Source organism: Daktulosphaira vitifoliae, unplaced genomic scaffold, assembly GCF_025091365.1.
Source record: "Daktulosphaira vitifoliae isolate Bord-2020 unplaced genomic scaffold, ASM2509136v1 Scaffold_3, whole genome shotgun sequence".
Lineage (NCBI taxonomy): Eukaryota > Metazoa > Arthropoda > Insecta > Hemiptera > Phylloxeridae > Daktulosphaira > Daktulosphaira vitifoliae.
In genome coordinates, this window is record NW_026099574.1 from 22267354 (window position 1) to 22289677 (window position 22324).

A 22324-nucleotide genomic window follows, 5' to 3' on the forward strand; every position below is an offset into this window, starting at 1 on the left:
TCCACATATTGAATTCAACACGTGTTTTTTATCAATTACAGATACAAAATTATATTAAGATACCATGGTTACGTTTATAGTAAATGTTTACATTTCATTTTTAGGGTTATACTTTTGAGTTATGATAATGTTCTTCTTTGACTATCTTCTTTTTAGTAAGCGTACAGTGTTAAACTTCTCTACTTAGAAATTTTATCTAAATACATCCAAGTAAGTATCAAACTAAAGATTTTTAATTCTATTTAAACATTTTCTTTGATATTTAAATGAGCCGTTTTTATGGAAAAATGTTAATTTGGATCTCAGATCATGAAAGTTTAAAAAAAGAAACAAATATTTTTTTGTATTTGATAATAGTTTATATTTATTCACAAATACATCTCATTTAACTAATTTCAATTCTTATTTGCAGAATGTTGATGCCAAAAAAGAATCGCAGAGCCATATATGAATATTTATTCAAAGAAGGTGTAATGGTAGCTGAAAAGGATTTTCACAAACCAGTGCATCCTGATTTGGAAGGTATTCCCAATTTACAAGTCATTAAAGCTATGCAGGTATGTTACTATTATTCCATAGTTATATCAGTTTTTATCTAAATTTTTTGTTTTAAAATGTTTTTTAGAGCTTGAAATCTAGAGATTATGTCAAAGAACAATTTGCTTGGCGTCATTACTATTGGTATTTAACCAACGAAGGAATTCAATATCTTAGAGATTATCTTCATTTACCAACAGAAGTAATTTTAATTAATTTTTTTTAATATTTTGTATTATATCAATATTTAAATTTATTGAATATTGATTGATACAAAAATTTGAAATTTGTTATCTTGTAGAGATTAGGTAATTTCAATATAACTTCCAGAATAATTCTACTGTAGGAAATTCATACTATTATGATATATAATATGTGTATAATTTGTTAGATTGTCCCAGCTACATTGAAAAGACAAGCAAGACAAGATGCTAGAGGCCCAAGAGCTGTTCCTGGTGCTAGACCAGAAGGAGGTAGGTCTGGAGAAGACAGAGCAACTTACAGACGTGCACCTGGTGCTCCTGGTACTGATAAGAAAGCTGAAGTTGGTGCTGGTACTGCAGAGTTAGACTTTGTAAGTTAATATTTTTATTTTTAATTTTCATGGCATAACTATTAATAATATCTGAACAATCCTTTGTTAATTTGTAAAATTGTATGTATTTTGTATAAACAGAAAATTTTTACTAAAATGTGAAATATGCAATCATAATTTAAAATAATATTGTATTTATTTATTTATTTATATCCAGTATAAATATCTATAATGAATAATAAAAATATTACTTCTAAAGTAGATTTTATATTGTTAAAATATTCTTTGAGGTTAGAAAACTTCATTTTTGTTAATTTATTTGTCTAAATATTTGTTTAACTTATACTATTTTTATCTCAGCTAATTTTAATTTGAAATTTCATTTGTTTCAGAGAGGACCTGGTGCTTTTGGTGGATTTGGACGTGGAAGAGCTCCACCTCAATGAATGTAATTATTTTTAATACATTTAAATAAAAAATATTTAAAAAAAAACAATAAAAAAAAGTTTAAAATTTTTTATGTGGTTTTTTTTTATTCTATCATTACAACTCTTTTGTGAACTGGGTATGAAAAGTTATACATTAATAATAATCACCCTCTTGTCCGTAAAATTATGACTTCATTGGTTTTCTTTTAAAATTATAAGGACTTTTATCTAAAGCTTTGATGCTTTTTGTTTTATATCTTTTTAAAATAAAACTCTCTAATTTTAGAAATTTAAAAAGAATATCTCAAAATTACATGACAACAAACCATGTCATTTTCCGTATTTCTTTTCTGTATTTTAACATTTATAATAACAATTATACTAATAAAATTTTTGTAGGCTATTCCAAAGACAATAAGCTTATTTTTTTGGTGTGCTATTTATGAATAACATGAGTACTTACGCTATATAGAATTTGAAGCATTTATCTATTTTTAAAATTGTAGCGCCGAAATGTTAAACTAGGCAAAGTAAAACCAATAGCTTCACATCTACACATTAAAGCTAAAAACAGTAATTAAAAAAATGATAGCACAGTGGGTCGTGACACAGTTGAGACTGGTATAGATGATATCTGACAGTGATTAAAATCGCTATCATAAGAAATGATTCGAAACAAATCTCTAGATAGTGTTTAATTTTAAAAAATTGGTGGATCATTTCATAAGCTACATGATCTACAAGTTCCTTATAGATATCCTGATTAAGATAAAGTATGTCAAATGAAAGAGGGATTATTAAAAAATATTATTTCTCATAAAAAAATTGTGTTGATCCATACACTTTTCAATAAGTTATAGCATTATAAAGTTAAAAATGTAAACTTCTATTTTTTGTTCAAATTCGACTTCCATTTGTACATCAAAGATAAGTCGCCGGGACAATTTTTTTTTTTATAAATTATAGTACGTAACAAGCTTTAATTTAACATATGTTTTAAGAAACCGTATTTCCGGAACATTTTCAAAAGTTGCTATTTTAATTTCTCTCCTGTAAGCAAGTTAAGTGTCAATTGTCATAAAATTTATATTAAATAAAAAAGTAATAACTAAGGTTTTAATGTAAAAAAAATTATTTTGATTCGTTCATTTTTTAATAAGTTATGGCAATTTTTAGAGAAAAAAATGTTGAAATTGACCGATTTTAAAAATCGTAATTTTTTGGGAAATTTTCACCATTTCCGGGGAACAAGGGAAAACTATTTAATATTTGAGGGTAATATCTTCAAATAGATATGATTTGTGATCTTTTAACGTATCGTTAAGAAAAATTGGTCCTGTGATAGCTGAGCAAAAGTAATGATAGACAAAAAATAAATAAATAAAAATGCCAAAATTTCAATATTTCAACATAAATCTAAAAAAAAACCCAGCACAGTGGGGTCGTGGCATAGTTGGGTCCTGTATAGATGATATCTGACAGTGATTAAAATCACTATCATAAAAAACGCTTCGATGCAAATCTGTAGGTAGTGTTTAATTAAAAAAAAAAAATTTCTTAAAATAGCATATTTTTGAATATGGTAGCCATTTGCGCATGGAAGATAGGTCGTCGGGACAAATTTTTTTTTTTTCATTTTATAGTACATAAAATAAGCTTTAATTTGATATATGTTTGAAGGACTCAGTATTTCCGGAACAATTTCAAAAATTAAGTTGAAAAAGTTATTTTTTGTAAAAAAGTTACTATTTTAAATCCCCCCAGTGAGGAGAATAAGTGTTATATTTTCAAAAAAAATTATATCAAATGAAAGGGAAATATCTAAGGTTTCAATACAAAAAAATATTATTTTTATTTGTTCATTTTTGAAAAAGTTATGGCAGTTTATGTACAAAAAACATCCTGATAAAAGGTAATTTTTATTGCAAACATTACATTTATTTTTAATTTTCGACAGCCATTTGCACATAGAAGATAAGATGTCGGGACAAATTTTTTTTTTTTCATTTGATAGTATATAACATAACTTTGATTTGATATATGTTTAAAGGGCGCAGTATTCCGGAACATTTTCAAAAGTTCAGTTGAAAAGAACTATGTTTTTTACAATATTTCAAGTTTTGAACGCCCCCTATAGAAAGGGAAATTGTCCAATTTTAATAAAAAGTATGTCAAATGAAAGATGTACTTATAATGTATTTTGAAAAAAACAATTTGTGCTGATATATACATTTTTTAAAAAGTTATAGCATTTTTAAGTTGAAAATTTTAAATCTAAAATTTTACACACAAAAATAGTGTTTTTTTAACTACGGCAGCTGTTTAAATGTAGAAGAAAAAGTGTCGGGACAAATTTTTTTTTTTTCATTTTAAAGTACATAAAAAAAACTTTAATTTGATAAANCGGGACAAATTTTTTTTTTTTCATTTTAAAGTACATAAAAAAAACTTTAATTTGATATATATTTGAAGGTCGCAGTATTTCCGGAACATTTTCAAAAATTAAGTTGAAAAAGTTAATTTTTGTAAAAAAGTTGCTATTTTAAATCCCCCCCAATGAGCAGGTTAAGTGTTAAATTTTCAAAAAAATTATATCAAATGAAAGGAAAATATCTAAGGTTTTAGTATAAGAAAAAGTTATGTTGATTTGTTGATTTTTTAAAAAGTTATGGGAGTTTTAAGAAAAAAAAGTGAAAAAATTTCGAAAATTAGCGATTTTTAAATTTGTAATTTTTTTGGATTATTTCCCCCATTTGCGGGGAACGAGGGAATGTTTTTCAATTTTTAAGGGTAATGTCTTCAACTAGATACGATTTGTGATCTTTTGACGTATTTTTGAAAGAAATCGGTCCAGTGAGAGCTGAGAAAAAGTGGCAACAGACAAAAAAAAAAAACACATCATAGTAAAACTAATACCTTCTCCGCTTCGCATCGAAGCTAACATATCTAGTAGAATTAATACATTCTCAGCTTGGCATAGAATCTAATATTTATATATTTTATTTCCAATCAACCAAAATATTTAATAAGAATGTTACATTTGAGTAAAATTTTAAAATACAGAAATTATTAAATTAAAAATATACAAATTATTGTGAAATATAACAGATCTGCAACAAAGCGATTTAAGATAATAACATTAATCACATTCGGATAACATTTATTTTTGCCCCTTCTATACCAAATTACCACTATGCTATTTTTTATATATATATATATCAAACAATATTAATTTATTAAAATAATTTCAGTTACTACTGTTTGCATAACCGCAGATCTAAGCTTTATCTTAGTTTAAAAAATTTTATTGATATGATGAAAAAACTTAAAAGATTATTAAGAAATAATCCATACATATGAAGAGAAAACATAACAGCATAATTATATCAATGTTACATCTCTTATTACATTATACTAGAAAACTTAACAAAATTATTTTAATATTTTTAAATTGAGAAAATTAACAGTTCATGTATTTGTGTTGAAAACATTTCTTGATGGAACTTACTAAAATTTTAAAAAATATAATTTTGCTTGCTGTAATATAATTTGGTAGGTGAGTACAATGGACCTACATGTTTTGGTGGCATTAGGAGATTTTGTCACCCTTTAACAACTAATAAATTTTGCTTTAACATAATTTCAAGTCACTGAGACAATATTTACAACTTGAATTTAATATAGTTAATAATTAAATTATTTTCTATTAAATGTTAAGTGTAATATAAGTTAACATTATTTAATGTTACAATAGTTTTATAATAACTGTTGAAATCTTTATTTTAAATTACTAAAAGCTTTTGTTAGGTGATAATGAATTTATATTTAGAATGAAAAGAATAATTTGATATAGAAACCAAGAATCTAGAATTAAATGTACAAATTAGCCTAATTTAAATATTTTGGAGAAAATCTAAGTAAATTATCTTTTTTGTTATAGTAATTAAAAATTTATTTATTTCCAAAAATGTTTAAATATTATTAAATTATTTTCTAATTAGAAATAATTATTTCTGGAATATGAATATTATAGACTTGTAATTAGAAAATTTAAGCTACACTTGTACCTCATTTAATATTAGAACCTCGATTTTTCAAGACTAAAAAACTTACTTATGGCTCAAGTTTTATTTGCTTTATTACCAATTTACAAAAATTGATTATACGAATGATTGCTGCATTTATATGGTTTTATCATACTAACATATTTTGCAATTAAATGAAATTTAAGGATTTAAAGATTATTGCAAATATTTATTTTTAAAATTCTATAGCTTTTAATTTTAAGATCAAACATTTCCCCCAATCTAATAATAGATATTTAAAATGTTTAGTTTAAAAGTAGGTACTTTAGCAAAAATAAAAGCTTTAAAATTAGCAAAATGAAAACGATTTTCACTAAATAATTTTCATTACTTGATTCTAATGCTAATAAATCAAAGCATAAAAACAAACTAAACAATTAATCAAGATTTTTATTAACAAAATAATAAATTTATTAAAATAAAAAAAAAAATTTCTATTTTATTTGTTAAGTTCGAAATAATACTAATTTTGAAGGTAAAATTAATGTTAATAACTGGAAGGAATTCAACTTTTTATTATATTTATTATTAAGAATAATATATTTTTAACATTCAATAATAAATAAATGTTTTAACAAAGGTTTATTCATTTAATTAATTTTATTATTAACCGCATCCACCTCCAGAGCATGGACTTCTTCTTGGAGGTCTGTAATTTGAACCACTACCAGATCCCATTAAAGGATTGTATTCTGAAAAATGAATATTCATGATTTTTTAAAATAAATTGACAGAATACTACATTTAAAATTTTTATATTACAATATAATATAGATAAATTTAAAAATTATCTAAAAAATAATTTCACTTGCATTGAATACCAATGCAAAATTGATTAAGAAAGTATAAATATTTTTCAAAAAATAATGGTTGATTGAATATTCTGATTTTACTTTCAAATCAATAAAAAAAAATGATACTATAAGCAAATAAGGTACTAAAGATTTTATAGGTATACTTTAAAAGTAAAAGACTCATGTTTATAGCATGTGCACAGAGAAAGGGCATATGTCATAAACACCCAATCTAACTTAGATATTATACTTAACATTTTTGTTCTGTTACCTGGTCTAAAACGTTTTGATCTTTCAGAATCATTTATAGTATGTCCCAATGAAGTTTTATTTAATGATGCCTGTTTTTCTTCTAGTATTTTTTTTTCTTTCTAAAAAAGATGTTCACAAATTATTATAGTTTATAATAATATAACAACATTATCATGTCAAGATTTTGACAACAAATATAATGTCAGTACCTTGAAATTTTTTAATGTTGGGAAACATAATAATATCTCACTTTTATATGATTTATCATTTTTAAAGCAATAATAACACAGGTTTCTAAACGTTTAAAAATTAGCAGTTTTACACCAACTATGAAAATTAATTTTATAATAAAAAAATTACCTCTTTTTGTTTTTCTAAAGCCAGTTTTGCTTTTTTTTCATACTCTTCTTGAAATTTAGTTCTGGATTTTTGTAACTCTTCTTGTTTTTTTTTGTATAAATCAGGATCTTAAGTTAAAATAAATTTTATTATATAAAAATAATTTTTTAATTTTAATAAAAAAAAATGTTTTAACTAATTTAACTGGAAATTCTAATTAAATAGATATATTCAACAAAGTAATTTTATGTAATCATTTTGGTAGTTTAATAGTTACTTTTTTTTATTTCAGCTTCATGTGCAGATTCTCTTCTTTGAGTTAACCATTTTTCATAATAAGGCCACAATTTAGAGACTATGTAAATTAATATAATACAAAAGGTCAATATATACCATCCTTTTCCTTCAATAAAATCTAAAGAAAATAATTTAGTTGAATTATCAAACATTCAAATTATTAAAATAATTAAATTTATTATTTTTACTACAATGTATGCAATATCTTTTGTTTTCTAAGAATAATACATTAGTATAATAAAGTAATGTGTAACCATCAAAGTACTATTTTCTTACGCCGTTGCTATCAAAATTGATTTATTTTTGTAACTCATGTTTAGTATATAAGTTATACTATTAATATAATAAAACTACAAAATAATGAAATCTGCTATAATGATTATACTTTGATTAATTATACATGCTATAATATATAAATATATTTAAATTGTTAGGTTAATTAACAATTATTAGATTGGTGTATTCTTGGGAAATCTTTAAGAATAATTGTTTCCCATTGCCTATATGTATATATATATATACATATGGTCACCTAATTTTTATCCTACAGCAGCTTAACAATACAACTTATCAGCAATTAGTGTGTTCACTACATGACATCATCAATGAATAATTAATTATGACAAGAAATAAAGTTCTTTTAAAGATTTAAAGAGCTTATAATATCCTAACTTTAATAGCCCATACAAATATATATGATTTTTAAGAAGGGAAGACCAAAAAACCAAGTTAGAAAAAATCTCATGTACTAATTCACCGGCATTGATTTGAGTATTTAACATGTCTTAGCAAATCTTCAAAATACACTTATAAAAAGATACTGTATATTTTTTCACTTTTTTCTTTTTGAAATTAATATCTAATAATTTATTGCATAAATTGAATAAGAATTGTATATAAATCAAGAGAAAAGTTTTGCATATAAACAATTTTTTTTCTCCAGACCACCACTTACGCCACTTATTTAACACTATTTCAACTATATAAAACTTTTAAATAAAAAATTCAATTAATATTTTATATTAGTTAATTTAAAAAAAAAAACTCTTGGGTAGCTAATTTAAAAATTAAATATGACAATGTTTATACAAGTCTACATTGATAATGAATATATTAACCTGAAACAGATCCTAAAATGGATTTTTCATCTTCTTCTGCTATAATATTTACTTCATCACTTTCCATTATAAAGTTTTATCTTCTAATTTTTCGAGAATGTAAAACAACAAGTAGCTTATACTTTTTAATATATTATGTAAGTTTACATATATATTATATATACAACTATAAACACCTACTTATATTATACACTTCGCTACGATAGACTTGTTAAGTAACTATTGGTTAACATTTCATCCTTGTAGAAATGTATATTTAATTTTTATTATTGATTTTATTTTTATTATCAGAGAAAACACGTCCAGTCATTATCATTTTTACGTATTAACACAGATCAGTGTAGCCAAACAAATATTTTTCTTGATATCTGATTAATGAAATTAATTCAACAAAGGAGAATAAAAATTTGTCTTAATTTTTATATTTTTTCAGAATAATCGTCTTAATTACTAAAATCCTTATAGATATATTTTAAGGATTTTTTTTATTAAAACTAATTTACTAGACATAAGAAAAATTAACAAAAATCGAAATTAGTTCAGTTCTTAACCCTGATATGTTAAACAAAACTTCAACATATACCAAATAAATCTAATATACTGTTGTGTTTGAGGAGTATTCGGCGTATACTCACTAACAATTTTTTAATTAACGCATACCTTAGAAAAATAATACGTATGTACTATTTACATCGAAGGGTATATACACACAAATGAATACCCTTTAATAAAAAAAGTGCTTTTTGTGATAACACTACAGCTAATATAGATGTAAAATATGCGTTTGTTTTATGTGTTTTGTTTTTTTCATCATAAAATAATTATGCTCGTTTATTATTGTTTATTATACGTTACGTATACAAATAAACCTAAAGTCGCCAACCGCTCCTGTCAAATATACATTCAGTGTCTACCCAATAGTATATTTTTTTTGTCAGTTTTTTATGAAATTTTTATTTCAAAAATATTTACCTAAATCACTTTTTTAATACTTTAATCTAAAAATTTAAATAGAGTTCTTTAGAATTGTTAATATTCTTTTAGTTTTTAAAGATATTGTATTCTTCATATTAATTATTCAATTAAATTTGGTATTTTTTTAAAGTAAAAATTAATGTTCAATTAATTATTCAATAAATAAATTATTCAATTTATTGTTTCATTGATATTAATAATAAAAATACGTGAATTTGTACATTTATAGTTTTATGAATGCTAATGATCTAACAGTAGAATCTCGTTAAAAAATATACAGAGTGTTCAGTAAGTTAGGAAACCCGTTTCCTGACTTACTGAACACCCTGTATATGCAACATATAAGTACACATCATAGTAAAACCTATAAAAAATATATTAAAACATCAAAAAAATGTGAATATCTGAAAAAATTTTTTTTATCTCACATTATTAACCAAGGCACACCGAATTATTAATAAAATAGTTATAGTCAAACTTCATACATATAAAAACTTTAGCAGAGACAGTGTCGCAAAAATTGAGTGTATAAGGAACACGGACTCCAGAACAACATAAGAATGGGGGGGACCCATTTACCTCACCAAAACTATGGTGAGGGCAAAGGTGGGGTACTATTCGTACACGTTCCCAAGGCTTAGTAGCTGCGTCACTGAACAAAGATCTTTGAAGGGATTTTTCCACAATATATCGATGTTTACACATGTACATTGATTTTTTAACATCGATTTTTATTTAAGTTTCCATTATTGTCACATCAATGGTTCGAAAATTAAACATTGATACATCGATGTTGTAAAAAAATTACATCTCTAGGTATCTGTCATTCATCTAAACAGGCAGATACATTTGAACTTCATACTATCGGCACTGACATAATAATAATTACAATTCGTATGAGGTTAAGTTTTCAAGATTTTAAACCTTATGAACTTTTAATGGAAAACAAAATATTAGTCAAATAGTGATGTCACAAATAAAACAAAAACTTATCTGGCATAAAATGCTTTATAATCTGTTTCATTGTCAATATTTTGTTTTAGCTATCAGATGACACTGTACACTTGCGCCCGCGCATTAAGACGAGGCCACTGACAAAATTTTAGTTTTGCCGTCTGCTTAGTCGTAATTGTAAATACCCTACCCAGAATGTAAATCGTTATCAGTATCTTTTCCATTTCCGTCGATATCTCGTTTCTCGGTGGCACTGGTTACAGCGCATACGGTCATAGCAAGTTTCAAACAATTTAAGGTAAATTTGTTGTTAATCACAGTCGTACAGTCATCACGTTGGAGCGTATCAGTATACAACGTCAACCTATTTTTGTTGAAAACTTTTAGCAATTATTGGAAAGAAAAGGCTGTGAACTCGTGTTTCTCACCGTTGACAGTAGGCAGTGTCCGAACAGCTTGCTTGCAATCACTTAGCCGTGTATGTGCGTGTGCGCGCGTGTGTGTAAAATAATGCGCGCGGACGACCTAGTTATGCGATACACCGCCGTCGGTTGAACGTCCCCCGCATGTCGGTGTCGTTTTTGACCACATTGCATTACTATCGCCCTAGTCAAGTGATTACATTTGTGAATAGTTTTCATGATCTATTATACGTATACCATATTGTCGATAATCCATTTGTAAAAAATAGTTAACTGAAAACAAAACGAAATTTTATCGATTGTCATGTCCGATGATCATAGTTGCTGTAAAAGTGACGACGACGACGGTAGCAAGGACTATTTTTATTGTGGCATAGTGACTGCCACCCTCGTTATAATGAATCTTCCAAAGCCTGCAAAGTGATAATGATTTCCACCGAGTCTAGGCTGGTGATCAGGCTGGCCTAGGTTGAAATAGGTGGTGATCCGTTCGCCTTCATTTATCATTTTTCACATTTTGTTATTTGATACCCCCCCTCGTGTTTTTCACGAATTGTTGATAAACAAATTTTGTGTTGTCATAAACTTGTTTACTATGGCTGATTTGGAGGCCGTGTTGGCCGATGTTAGCTACCTGATGGCTATGGAGAAGAGCAAGTGTACACCTGCTGCTAGAGCCAGTAAAAAAATTATACTACCAGATCCAAGGTAAAAAAAAACTAGAAATGTTTAAAACTCAAAAATTACCTACACTTATTGAACTGTGGTTTATAGAGTATCATTAAGAGTTATGAAATCAAATTTTGATTTGTGTGAAGTCTAGTAATATTTAAACTAAGATGTAGAAAATTATATCATGTTAACATTTTATTTAATGTTGTAAATGTTTATAGTAGATGGTTCATATAGCTTATATAGTTACATAAAATCAAACAATACATTTTATTTACCATTAGATACAATATTTATTATAGTCTAAATAAGTAAAGAATTATTTTCCTTATAAATGTGATATTTTATAATTAGATAAAAAGTTAATCATAGCTTTTATTGATAAAAATTTATCTATCAAAATATATTATTAAAGTTAATTTCTTTAACATAACATTGTTAAAAAAGAAAAGTAATGGTATTTCATTTATATCATGGACATAAAAAATATTTATATTTGTTCTTAAAGTTTAATGCAAATATTAAAAATTTAAGTCCTACAAAATTTTGGAGCACAGCCGATTTTATTTCAATAGTATAGTTATGAAATGCAAATGTCTCCAACATTATTAACTTAGTTAATGTAAAGTGATCTAAAATTTTATTAATTAAATTTTTACATGCTATAATATATAATAGCTAGTACATTTTGAAATTGCTGTGATAATTATTATCCCACACGACCGACTAAAAGTTAAATAACATAAAATACATGAAACTTAATGAAATCTCAAATTTAATAAAAAGAATGTTGGTACTATTTGAAATCATGTAATTTTAATTAATCATATTAATTTTAGATGAATAATTTTGTGACTGTATTTTACACCATAAATACTATTTTATTCTAAATATAATAATTATTCAAAACTTGAAAAATTTAAATTATAACAATAACTAATATACTACTTGTTCACAAAGATATGTGTAAGTATTTTAAAAAGATGCCCTATAATAATTTAGAACATAGCCGATTTCTTATATGTAGTACAGTAATGAAATGCAATTGTCTCTGATAAAAAAAAAATTACCTAAAGTATCTGTTATGAAATTAAAATATTAAAATTAGTGTTTGAAAAATCTCTTGAAATAAGAAACAATTATATATTATATTCTTTAAGTTTATAAAGGCTATTATCAGAATTATGATATCCTTTTTGAATAAAAGTTCTCCTTAAATCCTTAAGGATTTTATTTTTCTTCTAAAATATTTAAGTTCCAAAAATTTCCTTTTTAAAGCAAAAAAAAATTAAAAGACTTTCTTTTTATATTTATAATTATAAGATATCAATATATTTTATTATTTGCATTGATTGATTAATTATGTAAATTTACAATAATACAATAATATAAACAAACATTATTTCATTATGAGTTGAAGCATGATTCAAAAATTAAAATGTAGATAGCAATCTGTTAGTAATTATTTCTTCGATTTGTTAAAAAAGAAATATCATCTCTTAAATTCTAACTACATCTTTTCATTACTAATTTTTTAACATGTTTCTTTTCAGTGTACGCAGTGTGATGCATAAATACTTAGAGAAAAAAGAAGAAGTAAATTTTGATAAAATTTTCAATCAGGTTTTAGGTAAAAATGTAATTAGTAATTTTTTTCTGTAATAACTAAATTATCTTGTATGTTATTAATTTTTTTAAGGTTATTTGTTATTTAAAGATTTCTGTGAGCATTTACCAGAAGATGAGCAAATACCAGAAATAAACTTTTATGATGAGGTAAACTGAATATAATTTTTTTATTATAATTAGTTATTTGTTGCATAATTCCAAAAAATGTTTTAATTGTAATAAAAATAACACTACGATTACCTTTATCAGAACGGTTTGAATATTTCTTTTTTAAATTTCACTTTTTTGGTGTATTGACAATATACAAGAATACTACAATTTTTTTACTCATACTATTTAATCATATCATATTTTATTAATTTTTATGTACACATTTTTTATTTAGTATCATGAATATTATTTCTGAATGGTAATATCCTTAGTTTAAAACTTAATTTCAAATATATTTGAAAAAGATGAAAAAGAAGTCTATCATTCTCTCTCCAGTAAATTAATTATATATTTTGATATACATTCATTTGAACAATGTACTCCTTAAATGAAACATTGTCCTTAATTTTGAATAAAAAACAGTTGTATAAATTAAATTTTTTTACAATAGAAAACATGTTTTATGGCTGTGTTTGTCAAGTTTATTTTTGTATGTAGCAATCATCTAACTAGATATTCAATTTGTAGTAATTTCTATATGATATACAATGTAATCAATTTGGGCAAGACACTCATTTTTTCAAAAACTATTGATGATTTTATGTTCTTTTAGAGAAATAAAATATTAGGTTCAAAAAACTATACAATGAAATATGGTAAAATACATTGTTTTTTTGTTAAAAAAAAACTTAATTTTAATTTTCTCAAATAGAACCTTAATTTTTAACATGATATTTTAAAGAAAAAAAAATTGGAGTACATTTTAATAGCAGAACCCTTGGCATAATAGTACACATCATTTTTAATTTTATGTAAAATTTTCAATTTTAACCATTTTTAAATAAATCAAAAGCTAAATTGAAATTTCAGATAAGTACTACTAAAAAACACCATTAATTTGTTACTTATAAATGCATGTATTTACAACAAAACGTTACAATAAATGTCCTATTTTTCCCCTACATCAAGATTTAAATATGAGATACGAGACAGTAGATAGATTTATTATTTTTGTACATATTTTATTTATTTGATAAGTTTTAAAGCAACTTATTTCATTTTATTATCTTAGTTCTTTTAAATTTAGTATGTCCCAAGTATGTTAATTAATTAAAAAAAAAACCCAGCACAGTGGAGACGTGGCATAATTGGGTCCAATATAGATGATATTTGACAGTGATTAAAATAACTATAATAAAAAACGCTTCGATGCAAATCTGTATATAGTGTTTAATTTTAAAAAATTGGTGGATTATTTTAAAAGCTACATTCTCCTATTTCCTTATTTATATTCTGATTACAGGTGTAATATATATATATATATATAGGAAAATGGTTTTATTTAAAAAAAATTATGTCGCATAAAAGAAGAATATAAATAGTACTAATCTTAAAAAAGTTCTAATGATTCATACATTTTTCAAAAAGTTATAGCATTATAAAGTTAAAAATATAAAAAATAATTTTTTTACAAAAATTGTATTTTTTTTATTAACTTTGATGTCCGTTTTTAAAAATGTTGAAAACAAAATAAAGTCTAAAAAATTTTTTTTCATAATAAAGTATATTACATAAGCTTTAATTTAAAATATATATATATAAGTGTCATTTCCGGAACACTTTCAAGAATTAAGTTGAAAAAGTTAATTTTTTGTGAAAAAGTTGTCATTTTGAATCCCCATCTGTGAGCAGGTTAAGGGTCAGATTTTTAAAAAAAATATGCCAAATGATAGGTAAATACCTCATATATGTATATAAAAAAAATGATTTTGATTTGGTCATTTTTGAAAAAGTTATTGTAGTTTTAAGTAAAACAATTGAAAAAATGTCGAAAATTGACTATTTTTAAATTTGTAATTTTTTGGAGAATTTCGTCATTTATGGAGAAGGAGGGAAGTTTTTTCAATTTTTGAGAGTAATGTCTTCGACTAGATATAATTTGTGATCTTTTGACGTATTGTTGAAAGATATTGGTTCGGTGAAAGATAAGAAAAAGTGGTAACAGACAAAAAAAAAAAAAAGACACATAGTAAAATTAATACCGTTTCAGCTTGTGTCGAAGCTAAAAGATATCCACTAAAAATCATTATTTATAGTTGCAGATTAATTTAAAAAATATATTATAGAAATATAAATGGCTTTTAATTATAAATTATATGAATAGGGAAAAATAGGAATGTCTTGTATTGTCTGCCCCTAACAGTATATTTTGTTCCAAATGGAGTTATTTTTTTGAAACACTTAAATTAGTATAATATTTATAAACTAAAGAATACTATAATTTATACATGTTTATAAATTAATTATAATTTCTTAGAAATAAATAGCATAAATTACTTTTTAAACTTGTTGGAATTTTCTTGATTTTGTTCGCTGAAAACCAAAATAACATAACTTGACAAATGTTATAAAAGTTATTGCTTATTATAAAAATTATATTAGTAATCATAAATTCAATATTAATGAAACGTTTGAAAGACTATTTAATATTTACCTGAACCTTTAATTTTTAGATAATGAGCTGTCCCATTTTACCTCATATTCTCCTAATTTTTTTTATTTGATCAACCATTTGGATTTGAAAATATGGATTTAGAGAAAAAATTCAGCATTAATTTAGTTTTCTCAATAGTGTAAACACTAATAATTTGTGTCAATTAGCCTTAAATAATTTTTTATGGTAGTTATCAATATAATTATTTTTCACTGACGACTAATGTATAATAATTAAAATTTGTGTTAAATATAAAAAAAATTAATAATTCTCTTATTTCTTAAAACAAAATAGCACTGGCAAATTGTCCTCAAAATACTGAACTTTAACGTGCTGTAACAGTTGAATTTTGAAGAAAAAAAACAGCTTTATCAAATAAAAAATATTAAATAAACAAAATTATTTGGAATTTTTTTCCAATTAAGTTATCAAGTTAAAAGAAGGTGTTCCTATTTAAATAAATTAAATTTAAGATTTTGTTAACCCTGAAGGGATAAATATAAAAAATTATTTCACTACATATTATTATAGAGCTTTTTAATCTATTAAATTTTCTCTTTACAAAAATTAAAAATGTTAAATAGTTTCTGAGAAAATGAGTGTCTTACTTAAAATCAATCATCCTATATACAAGTATTAAAAAAAATTTTCAAGATATAAATAATTAATAACCTTATCTTAGATAAATGATGCAATGTCTCTGCAAAAAATTTTCCATCTTTGTATTGATTTTTGACTACTATTAATTTTTTTAACTTGTCTTGGAGATATAATTTATTTTCAAAACCCTAAATATGAGAAAAAATATCTAAATAAATAATAAGGTCTACAATTTATATAAATAATTTGATATATCTAACTAGGTATTAAATTATAGTTTATTACGAATTACCATTCATAGTACATTTACCATTAAATATTATCAAAAATTGTCGAAATTATATTTTCTTGACTTATTAGAGTATTCTACAGATTAGAATTCCCCTGGAATGGAAATTTTATTGTCTATTAGAGGTTGTCATGATTAATATCATTTTGCTATACTGTAAGTCTTGTCTTTTTAAAAAATAAAATAATTAAATGAATCAGTAAATAACTTGTATCAAAAATCAATAATGGCTACAGATAATATAAATCATAAGAATAATTCTATTAATAAGGACGTGATAGGAGAGGTGGAAAGTATTTAAGATCAGTTATGCAAAAGAACAGTAGTATTGACGAGGATGTAAGACATAGGATTAAATGTGGGTAATGTGAAGTGGAGAGAAGCATCTAGTGTGTTATGCGATAAGAGAATACTAATGAGGCTGAAAGGTTAGTTCTTTAAGACTGTAGTGAGACTAGCTATGATGTATGGTTCAGAGTGTTTGACGATTGACAAAAAATAAGAACCGATAATGAGTGTAGCAGAGATAAGAATGCTTAGATGGATGAGTGGAGTGACTAGAGAAGATAGGATAAGGAATGAACATATAAGAGGAAGTATATGTCTAGTGTCAATTGTGGATTAGATGAGAAAAAATAGATTTAGATGTTTTGGTAATTTTATAAGAAGAGATGAATCGGAAGCTGTAAGAATAGTTATGGAAATGAATGTTGAAGGGAGAAGAGGTAGAGGAAGACAAAAAAAGTGATGGAAGGAGTTTTTAATGTGATATGAGGATGGCTGATGTGGGAGTATATCAGTATATAAGGGATATCAGTAGTTCAAATATATTTTCATTGTGTTATATTTTAGATCTTATCGCAAATATAAGATTAATTAAGTAGCTTATAACAAAATCAATATTGGAAATTAGTGAGCCTAGATAGTAATTATTATTTAGACTTTCTAATGAAAGTATACGGGAGTTTTAATATTTTTGTGTCTCTGTGTTTAAGATCTAATTGTGTCAGTTTAATTTTGGTTTCATTTTAGCGACGTATTTAGAAGGTGGGGCTCGGTCGGGCGCAAAGACCCCCTCCTAAATTTTTAAGGTTGAATCCCAATATTAAACAGCTAAACTCACAAATATTATCACACAGTTGATCAAAATAAAAGTTTTTGATATGAAAACATTTTTATGCGGCGTTTAGACTTTTCCACTAGGAGAGCGAAACTTTTTGATCGTTACCTATTTAGCGTAACACTTTAACCCAACCTAGCAGGTACTGACCGCGGCCCTTATACAAAAAGCGCAAGTATACCTTCTGTGTAAACTTATAGTTTATTTTTTTTTTAATTTATATTTATCTATATCTTTTTTAATTAATTAATAAAGATTATTAAAACACAGTGTATACTACCGGTTTCGTTTTTTCGATAAAACACGTTGGGAGTTTCTGATTTGATGGTCGAAATAAGTAAAAATTGATTTATGTGCTAAAATTGCTATTTATTATGTAATTATATATTATTATTTAATTCATGTTTATTAAATATAATTTTTAAAATTTTTAAAAGCGTGTGTTTATATTACTAGACTTTATTTTCACATCTTTCGAGAGTCGTCTGCGACAATTTCTGTTTTTTTTATTATATATTGGTATAGTTTATATGATATTTTATGTTCTTTATTTTAATTTTAAGATTATCATCATAAATTATTTATATTGTTCATCAATATTATTTAAAGGGTGGTTTTGATAAATTTTAGGAGCGCTAAAGTTCCTGTAACCATCCTATACCAAAATCTTAAATACCGTTCTGTGTCATTTATTCTATAAAATATCTTTACAAAACTTGATAATATATAAATACACAACTACAGCTACTCAAAAAAAGGAAGGGAAATGTATAATCTAAAAGAAAAATAAACTAAAGTTGGGAGATTCAGAATTACTGGTCAAGTGGATTGTTTTGAACAGTACTTGTCATTTTTTCGCTTAGTAATTTTTTTAAGTGACATTTTTTGATCCCGTAAACATATTCTAGAAAGTAATAAATTCTTGATGACTATTTGTACTTTCTCGCTTAAAAGTTGTATGTATAATTTTTATTCTTTTTGGTTAGTTTTTCTTTTGGGTAATTGCTTCTCGTACGTTCATCATGAAGTGTCTATATTTTCTAAGGTCGCACCTTAAGAGACTAATTTTTATTATTAGAAGTTCATTACATATGACTATAGCTACGCAGCTGTGTATGTTAAGTTCATAATTACAAAAAAAATGTTTCCCCTCAAGCAAAATTTACTATTATGTACCATAGGAACTGTGCCTAGGGCATGCAATAAATAGATGACCGACATTTTTTTTTTTAAGAAAGTTATTATTTTAGCTATTGTTTTTATTTAAGTACCATATTCATTAAAAATATATTCTTTAGTCTACATTTTAGACAAAAAAGAGCCTGAAGAAGAGAGACTATGACTTTTTTTTTTTTAATTAGAAAACCTAGAAAGGGGTAGAATTTAATAGCTTTATTGAATAGTTTATGTTAAATTATTCAAATTAATTATTAATTCTATAAACATATTTTCATGACAAAACTAGTAATATGAGTTGTTAAAAAAGTAATTATCAAAGTATTTAAATATTTAGTGGATAGTTATTTGAACACTACTTAAGGTTTTAACTATTTGTAATTGCCCATAATTTGTTAAAGATATTGTCAGTTCTGTGCTGACTATCATTGATGCTCTAGGGCAATCATATATTTAGCGCATTTATTTATCATGGGTAGAAATTTAATATATCTTTCATGACAAATTTTACATACATTAACCTCTATATCATAGCCATAATCCCAACAATGTATACAATATAATATATCAAAATACTATATCATTTTTATTTTTAATATAACTAACAATTACGAGTTGTGTTCAATAAAATACCTAGACAACATTTTTTTGAAATTTTATTTAAAACTTATAGACTATTTAAATGGATCACCTTCAAAATAGTGTCCTTTAGCTAGCTTCAATACAATGCTCTTGACGGCTATTGAAAACATATTTTAATTTTTTCTAAGGTTATATCCTTTAACTCTTCTGTCGCTTTGTGGATAGTTTCTTTAACGTCTTCGAATCTATCAACCAAAAAAACAATAATGAACAATGCTTTAATGTTTGACCGTACATTTTTTTTTTGGATGAGATGTATTGCGGTCTTCCATTGCGATAATTGAACTTTGGTTTCGGAATCATATTTATATGTTTCATCATTCGTAATAATTTATTTTACAAAACTTAGGTTATTGTAAACCCAATTTTTTAGTTCCAAACAATGCGATGTTTCTTTATTCTTCGATTAACAATTTTGGCACTAATATTGCGGACACCCTTTTCATTTACAAATCGTCTAAATAAGTACCAATTGATATGGCAACCTCATTGGCCACTTCTCTGACGGTCAATCGTCGATCGTTTCTAATTTTCTTTTCGAATAAGAGTAGTGGTTTCATTTGTTTTAGCTTCGATGCGAAGCTGAGAAGGTATTGGTTTTACTAAGATGTATTTTTTTTTGTGTGTGTTACCACTTTTTCTCAGCTCTCACCGAACCGATTTCTTTCAATGATATGTCAAAAGATCACAAATCGTATCTAGTCGAAGACATTACCCTTAAAATTGAAAAAAATCCCTCGTTCCTCATAAATGGGGGAAACCTCTAAAAAAATTATAAATTTAAAAATCGCTAATTTAAAAAAATTTTTCAATTTTTTTAAATAAAAACTGCCATAACTTTTTTAAAAATGAACATATCAATATAATTTTTTTTTATATAGATGCATGATGTCTTTACCTTTTATTTGGTATATTTTTTTTTTATATCTGATCTTTTAACTGCCCACAGGGGGATTTAAAATGACAACTTTTTCACAAAAAATAAACTTTTTCAACTTAAATTTTGAAAGTGTTCCGGAAAGTCTGACACTTTTATATATATCTTAAATTAAAGCTTATGTAATTTACTTTATTATGTAAAAAAAAAAATTTCGGACTTTATTTTGTCTTCACGGTAAAAATGGCTACCGAATGCTATTATTATGTGAAAATTCTCGACTTTATTTTTTACATTTTTAACTTTATAATGCTATAACTTATTGAAAAGTGTATTGATCAATATAATTTTTTTTATGAGAAATAATGTTTCTTAATTAATAATCCCTTTTTTATTCGACATACTTTATCTTAAACAAGATATTAATAAGGAACTAGCAAAACATGTAGCATGTAGATTTTGGAATAATCCACCAATTTTTTTAGCTGAGAAGGTATTGGTTTTACTAAGATGTGTTTTTTTTTCTCAGCTCTCACCGAACCAATTTCTTTCAATGATACGTCAAAAGATCACAAATTGTATCTAGTCGAAGATTACCCTCAAAAATTGAAAAAAATGCCCTCGTTCCCCGTAAATGGAGGAAACCTCCAAAAAAATTACAAATTTAAAAATCTCTAATTTTCGAAATTTTTTCAATTTTTTTTACTTAAAAGTGCCATAACTTTTTCAAAAATGAACATATCAATATAATTCTTTTTTATATAGATGTGTAATATCATTACCTTTCACTGTTTGCACTGTTAATGACTAATTTGAGATAAAGACTTATATGCTGAAATAATGGTCTCTAGTTTATTTTGGTATAACAACATTACCAATAACATTAAAAGTTTTTCTGTAAGTTTATTAGTTTGGATATTTATTGAACACACCTCGTATTTTTTTTTTTACAAATATTTTTACCTATTGTAAAAAAAAATAAAATGTAAAGGAACAAAAGTACAACTAAAAATCCAATTTTGAACACGCCACTCATATACACACGACTTGTTATCAAAGACTATGTCAATATCAAATAGTGATTGTTTGAGGATAGTTAAATTTATGAATATCAACAGAGCAAACAAACTATTAGTTTCTGAATTTTTTTTTAGTCCCAATTCTGTCACTCGCTTGTTGTCGCTATTTTTAATTATATTATAACTAAATCACTAAATGCAGAAAGGGCACATGTCCAAGTTTTAAAATTTTTCAGGAAACACAAAAAACTTAATATATCTGAAAAAAATTGAATTACAAATTGTATGTTATAGAATAATATAGTTTAAGACATGGTATATGAGTACATGTTTCTACAATCACTTTAAGAAATATAATTAAACTGTAGGTATCTGAAGGACTTTAAGGTCGTGGACATGTGCCGTTTATGCTTCAAATTACCATTTATAATTCGAAAATAACCGTTTTCTTATAAATAAATAGCTTTAATATGCATAAAAATTAAAATGACATGATTAAATAATATACTGTATATTATATACTAATATTAATAATAATATTAGTATAATAATTAGAAATTGAATTATAGAAATATGTTATGTTCTATTTTGCCTTGCTTGAGGTGTCTTAGTTTGTAACGAAAATATAAAATTCTAAAATGGTTGCAATGCTAGCTCTGGAATATATTTCGTTAGTTGCTTCAAATCTTTCATTTTGCTTTCAATAATTGGTAAGCTTGAAGTATAAACTAGTGATTTTGGGTACTGCATTGAATTTTAATTAATTATATAGAAATTAAAAATTTTTCAATTGTACGACGTTGTTTAAATGTTTTATTATGGCTTAAACATTCATATGCATTCGTATTTTAGCTTCGATGCGAAGCTGATAAGGTATTAATTCTATTATGATGTGTTTTTTTTTTTTTTTTTTTTTTTCC

At 24.9% G+C, this 22324-nt stretch overlaps 3 protein-coding genes across 5 annotated transcripts in view; 2 read left to right on the forward strand and 1 right to left on the reverse strand.

Annotated features, from left to right (window-relative positions):
- Positions 1–86: 86 nt before the first annotated feature.
- On the forward strand, positions 87–1588 carry LOC126901925 (40S ribosomal protein S10). Its single transcript, XM_050678868.1, has 5 exons — positions 87–210; positions 413–557; positions 626–739; positions 929–1111; positions 1465–1588. The coding sequence occupies exons 2-5, from the start codon at positions 414–416 to the stop codon at positions 1516–1518; spliced, it is 495 nt and encodes a 164-aa protein (XP_050534825.1). The 5' UTR covers positions 87–210; position 413; the 3' UTR covers positions 1519–1588.
- A 4501-nt stretch (positions 1589–6089) lies between these two features.
- Positions 6090–8653, reverse strand: LOC126901924 (selenoprotein S B-like). Its single transcript, XM_050678866.1, has 5 exons — positions 8386–8653; positions 7248–7385; positions 6992–7098; positions 6651–6750; positions 6090–6277 (listed from the first exon to the last, which is right to left on the reverse strand). The coding sequence occupies exons 1-5, from the start codon at positions 8450–8452 to the stop codon at positions 6192–6194; spliced, it is 498 nt and encodes a 165-aa protein (XP_050534823.1). The 5' UTR covers positions 8453–8653; the 3' UTR covers positions 6090–6191.
- Positions 8654–10460: 1807 nt separating this feature from the next.
- The window catches only part of LOC126901921 (G protein-coupled receptor kinase 1), a 20024-nt gene continuing 8160 nt past the window's right edge, over positions 10461–22324 (forward strand). For 2 of the 3 annotated variants that reach the window (XR_007703147.1, XM_050678854.1), the window contains exons 1-3: positions 10461–11444; positions 12962–13038; positions 13108–13184. Coding sequence is in view for 2 of the 3 variants with exons in the window: in XM_050678854.1 (XP_050534811.1) it covers positions 11332–11444; positions 12962–13038; positions 13108–13184 (267 nt within the window). In the remaining variant the exon portion in view is untranslated. The remainder of the gene's footprint in view (positions 11445–12961; positions 13039–13107; positions 13185–22324) is intronic. The other variant, XM_050678855.1, reaches the window with a different exon arrangement.

Excerpts from the sequence above, each read along its gene's own strand:
- LOC126901925 (XM_050678868.1), top strand. The coding sequence starts at position 414 with ATGTTGATGCCAAAAAAGAATCGCAGAGCCATATATGAATATTTATTC. Across the intron at positions 740-928 it reads ATCTTCATTTACCAACAGAA|ATTGTCCCAGCTACATTGAA; the intron begins GTAATTTTAATT and ends ATAATTTGTTAG. Across the intron at positions 1,112-1,464 it reads GTACTGCAGAGTTAGACTTT|AGAGGACCTGGTGCTTTTGG; the intron begins GTAAGTTAATAT and ends CATTTGTTTCAG.
- LOC126901924 (XM_050678866.1), bottom strand. The coding sequence starts at position 8,452 with ATGGAAAGTGATGAAGTAAATATTATAGCAGAAGAAGATGAAAAATCC. Across the intron at positions 6,751-6,991 it reads CTTTAGAAAAACAAAAAGAG|AAAGAAAAAAAAATACTAGA; the intron begins GTAATTTTTTTA and ends CATCTTTTTTAG. Across the intron at positions 6,278-6,650 it reads ATCAAAACGTTTTAGACCAG|AATACAATCCTTTAATGGGA; the intron begins GTAACAGAACAA and ends TTCATTTTTCAG.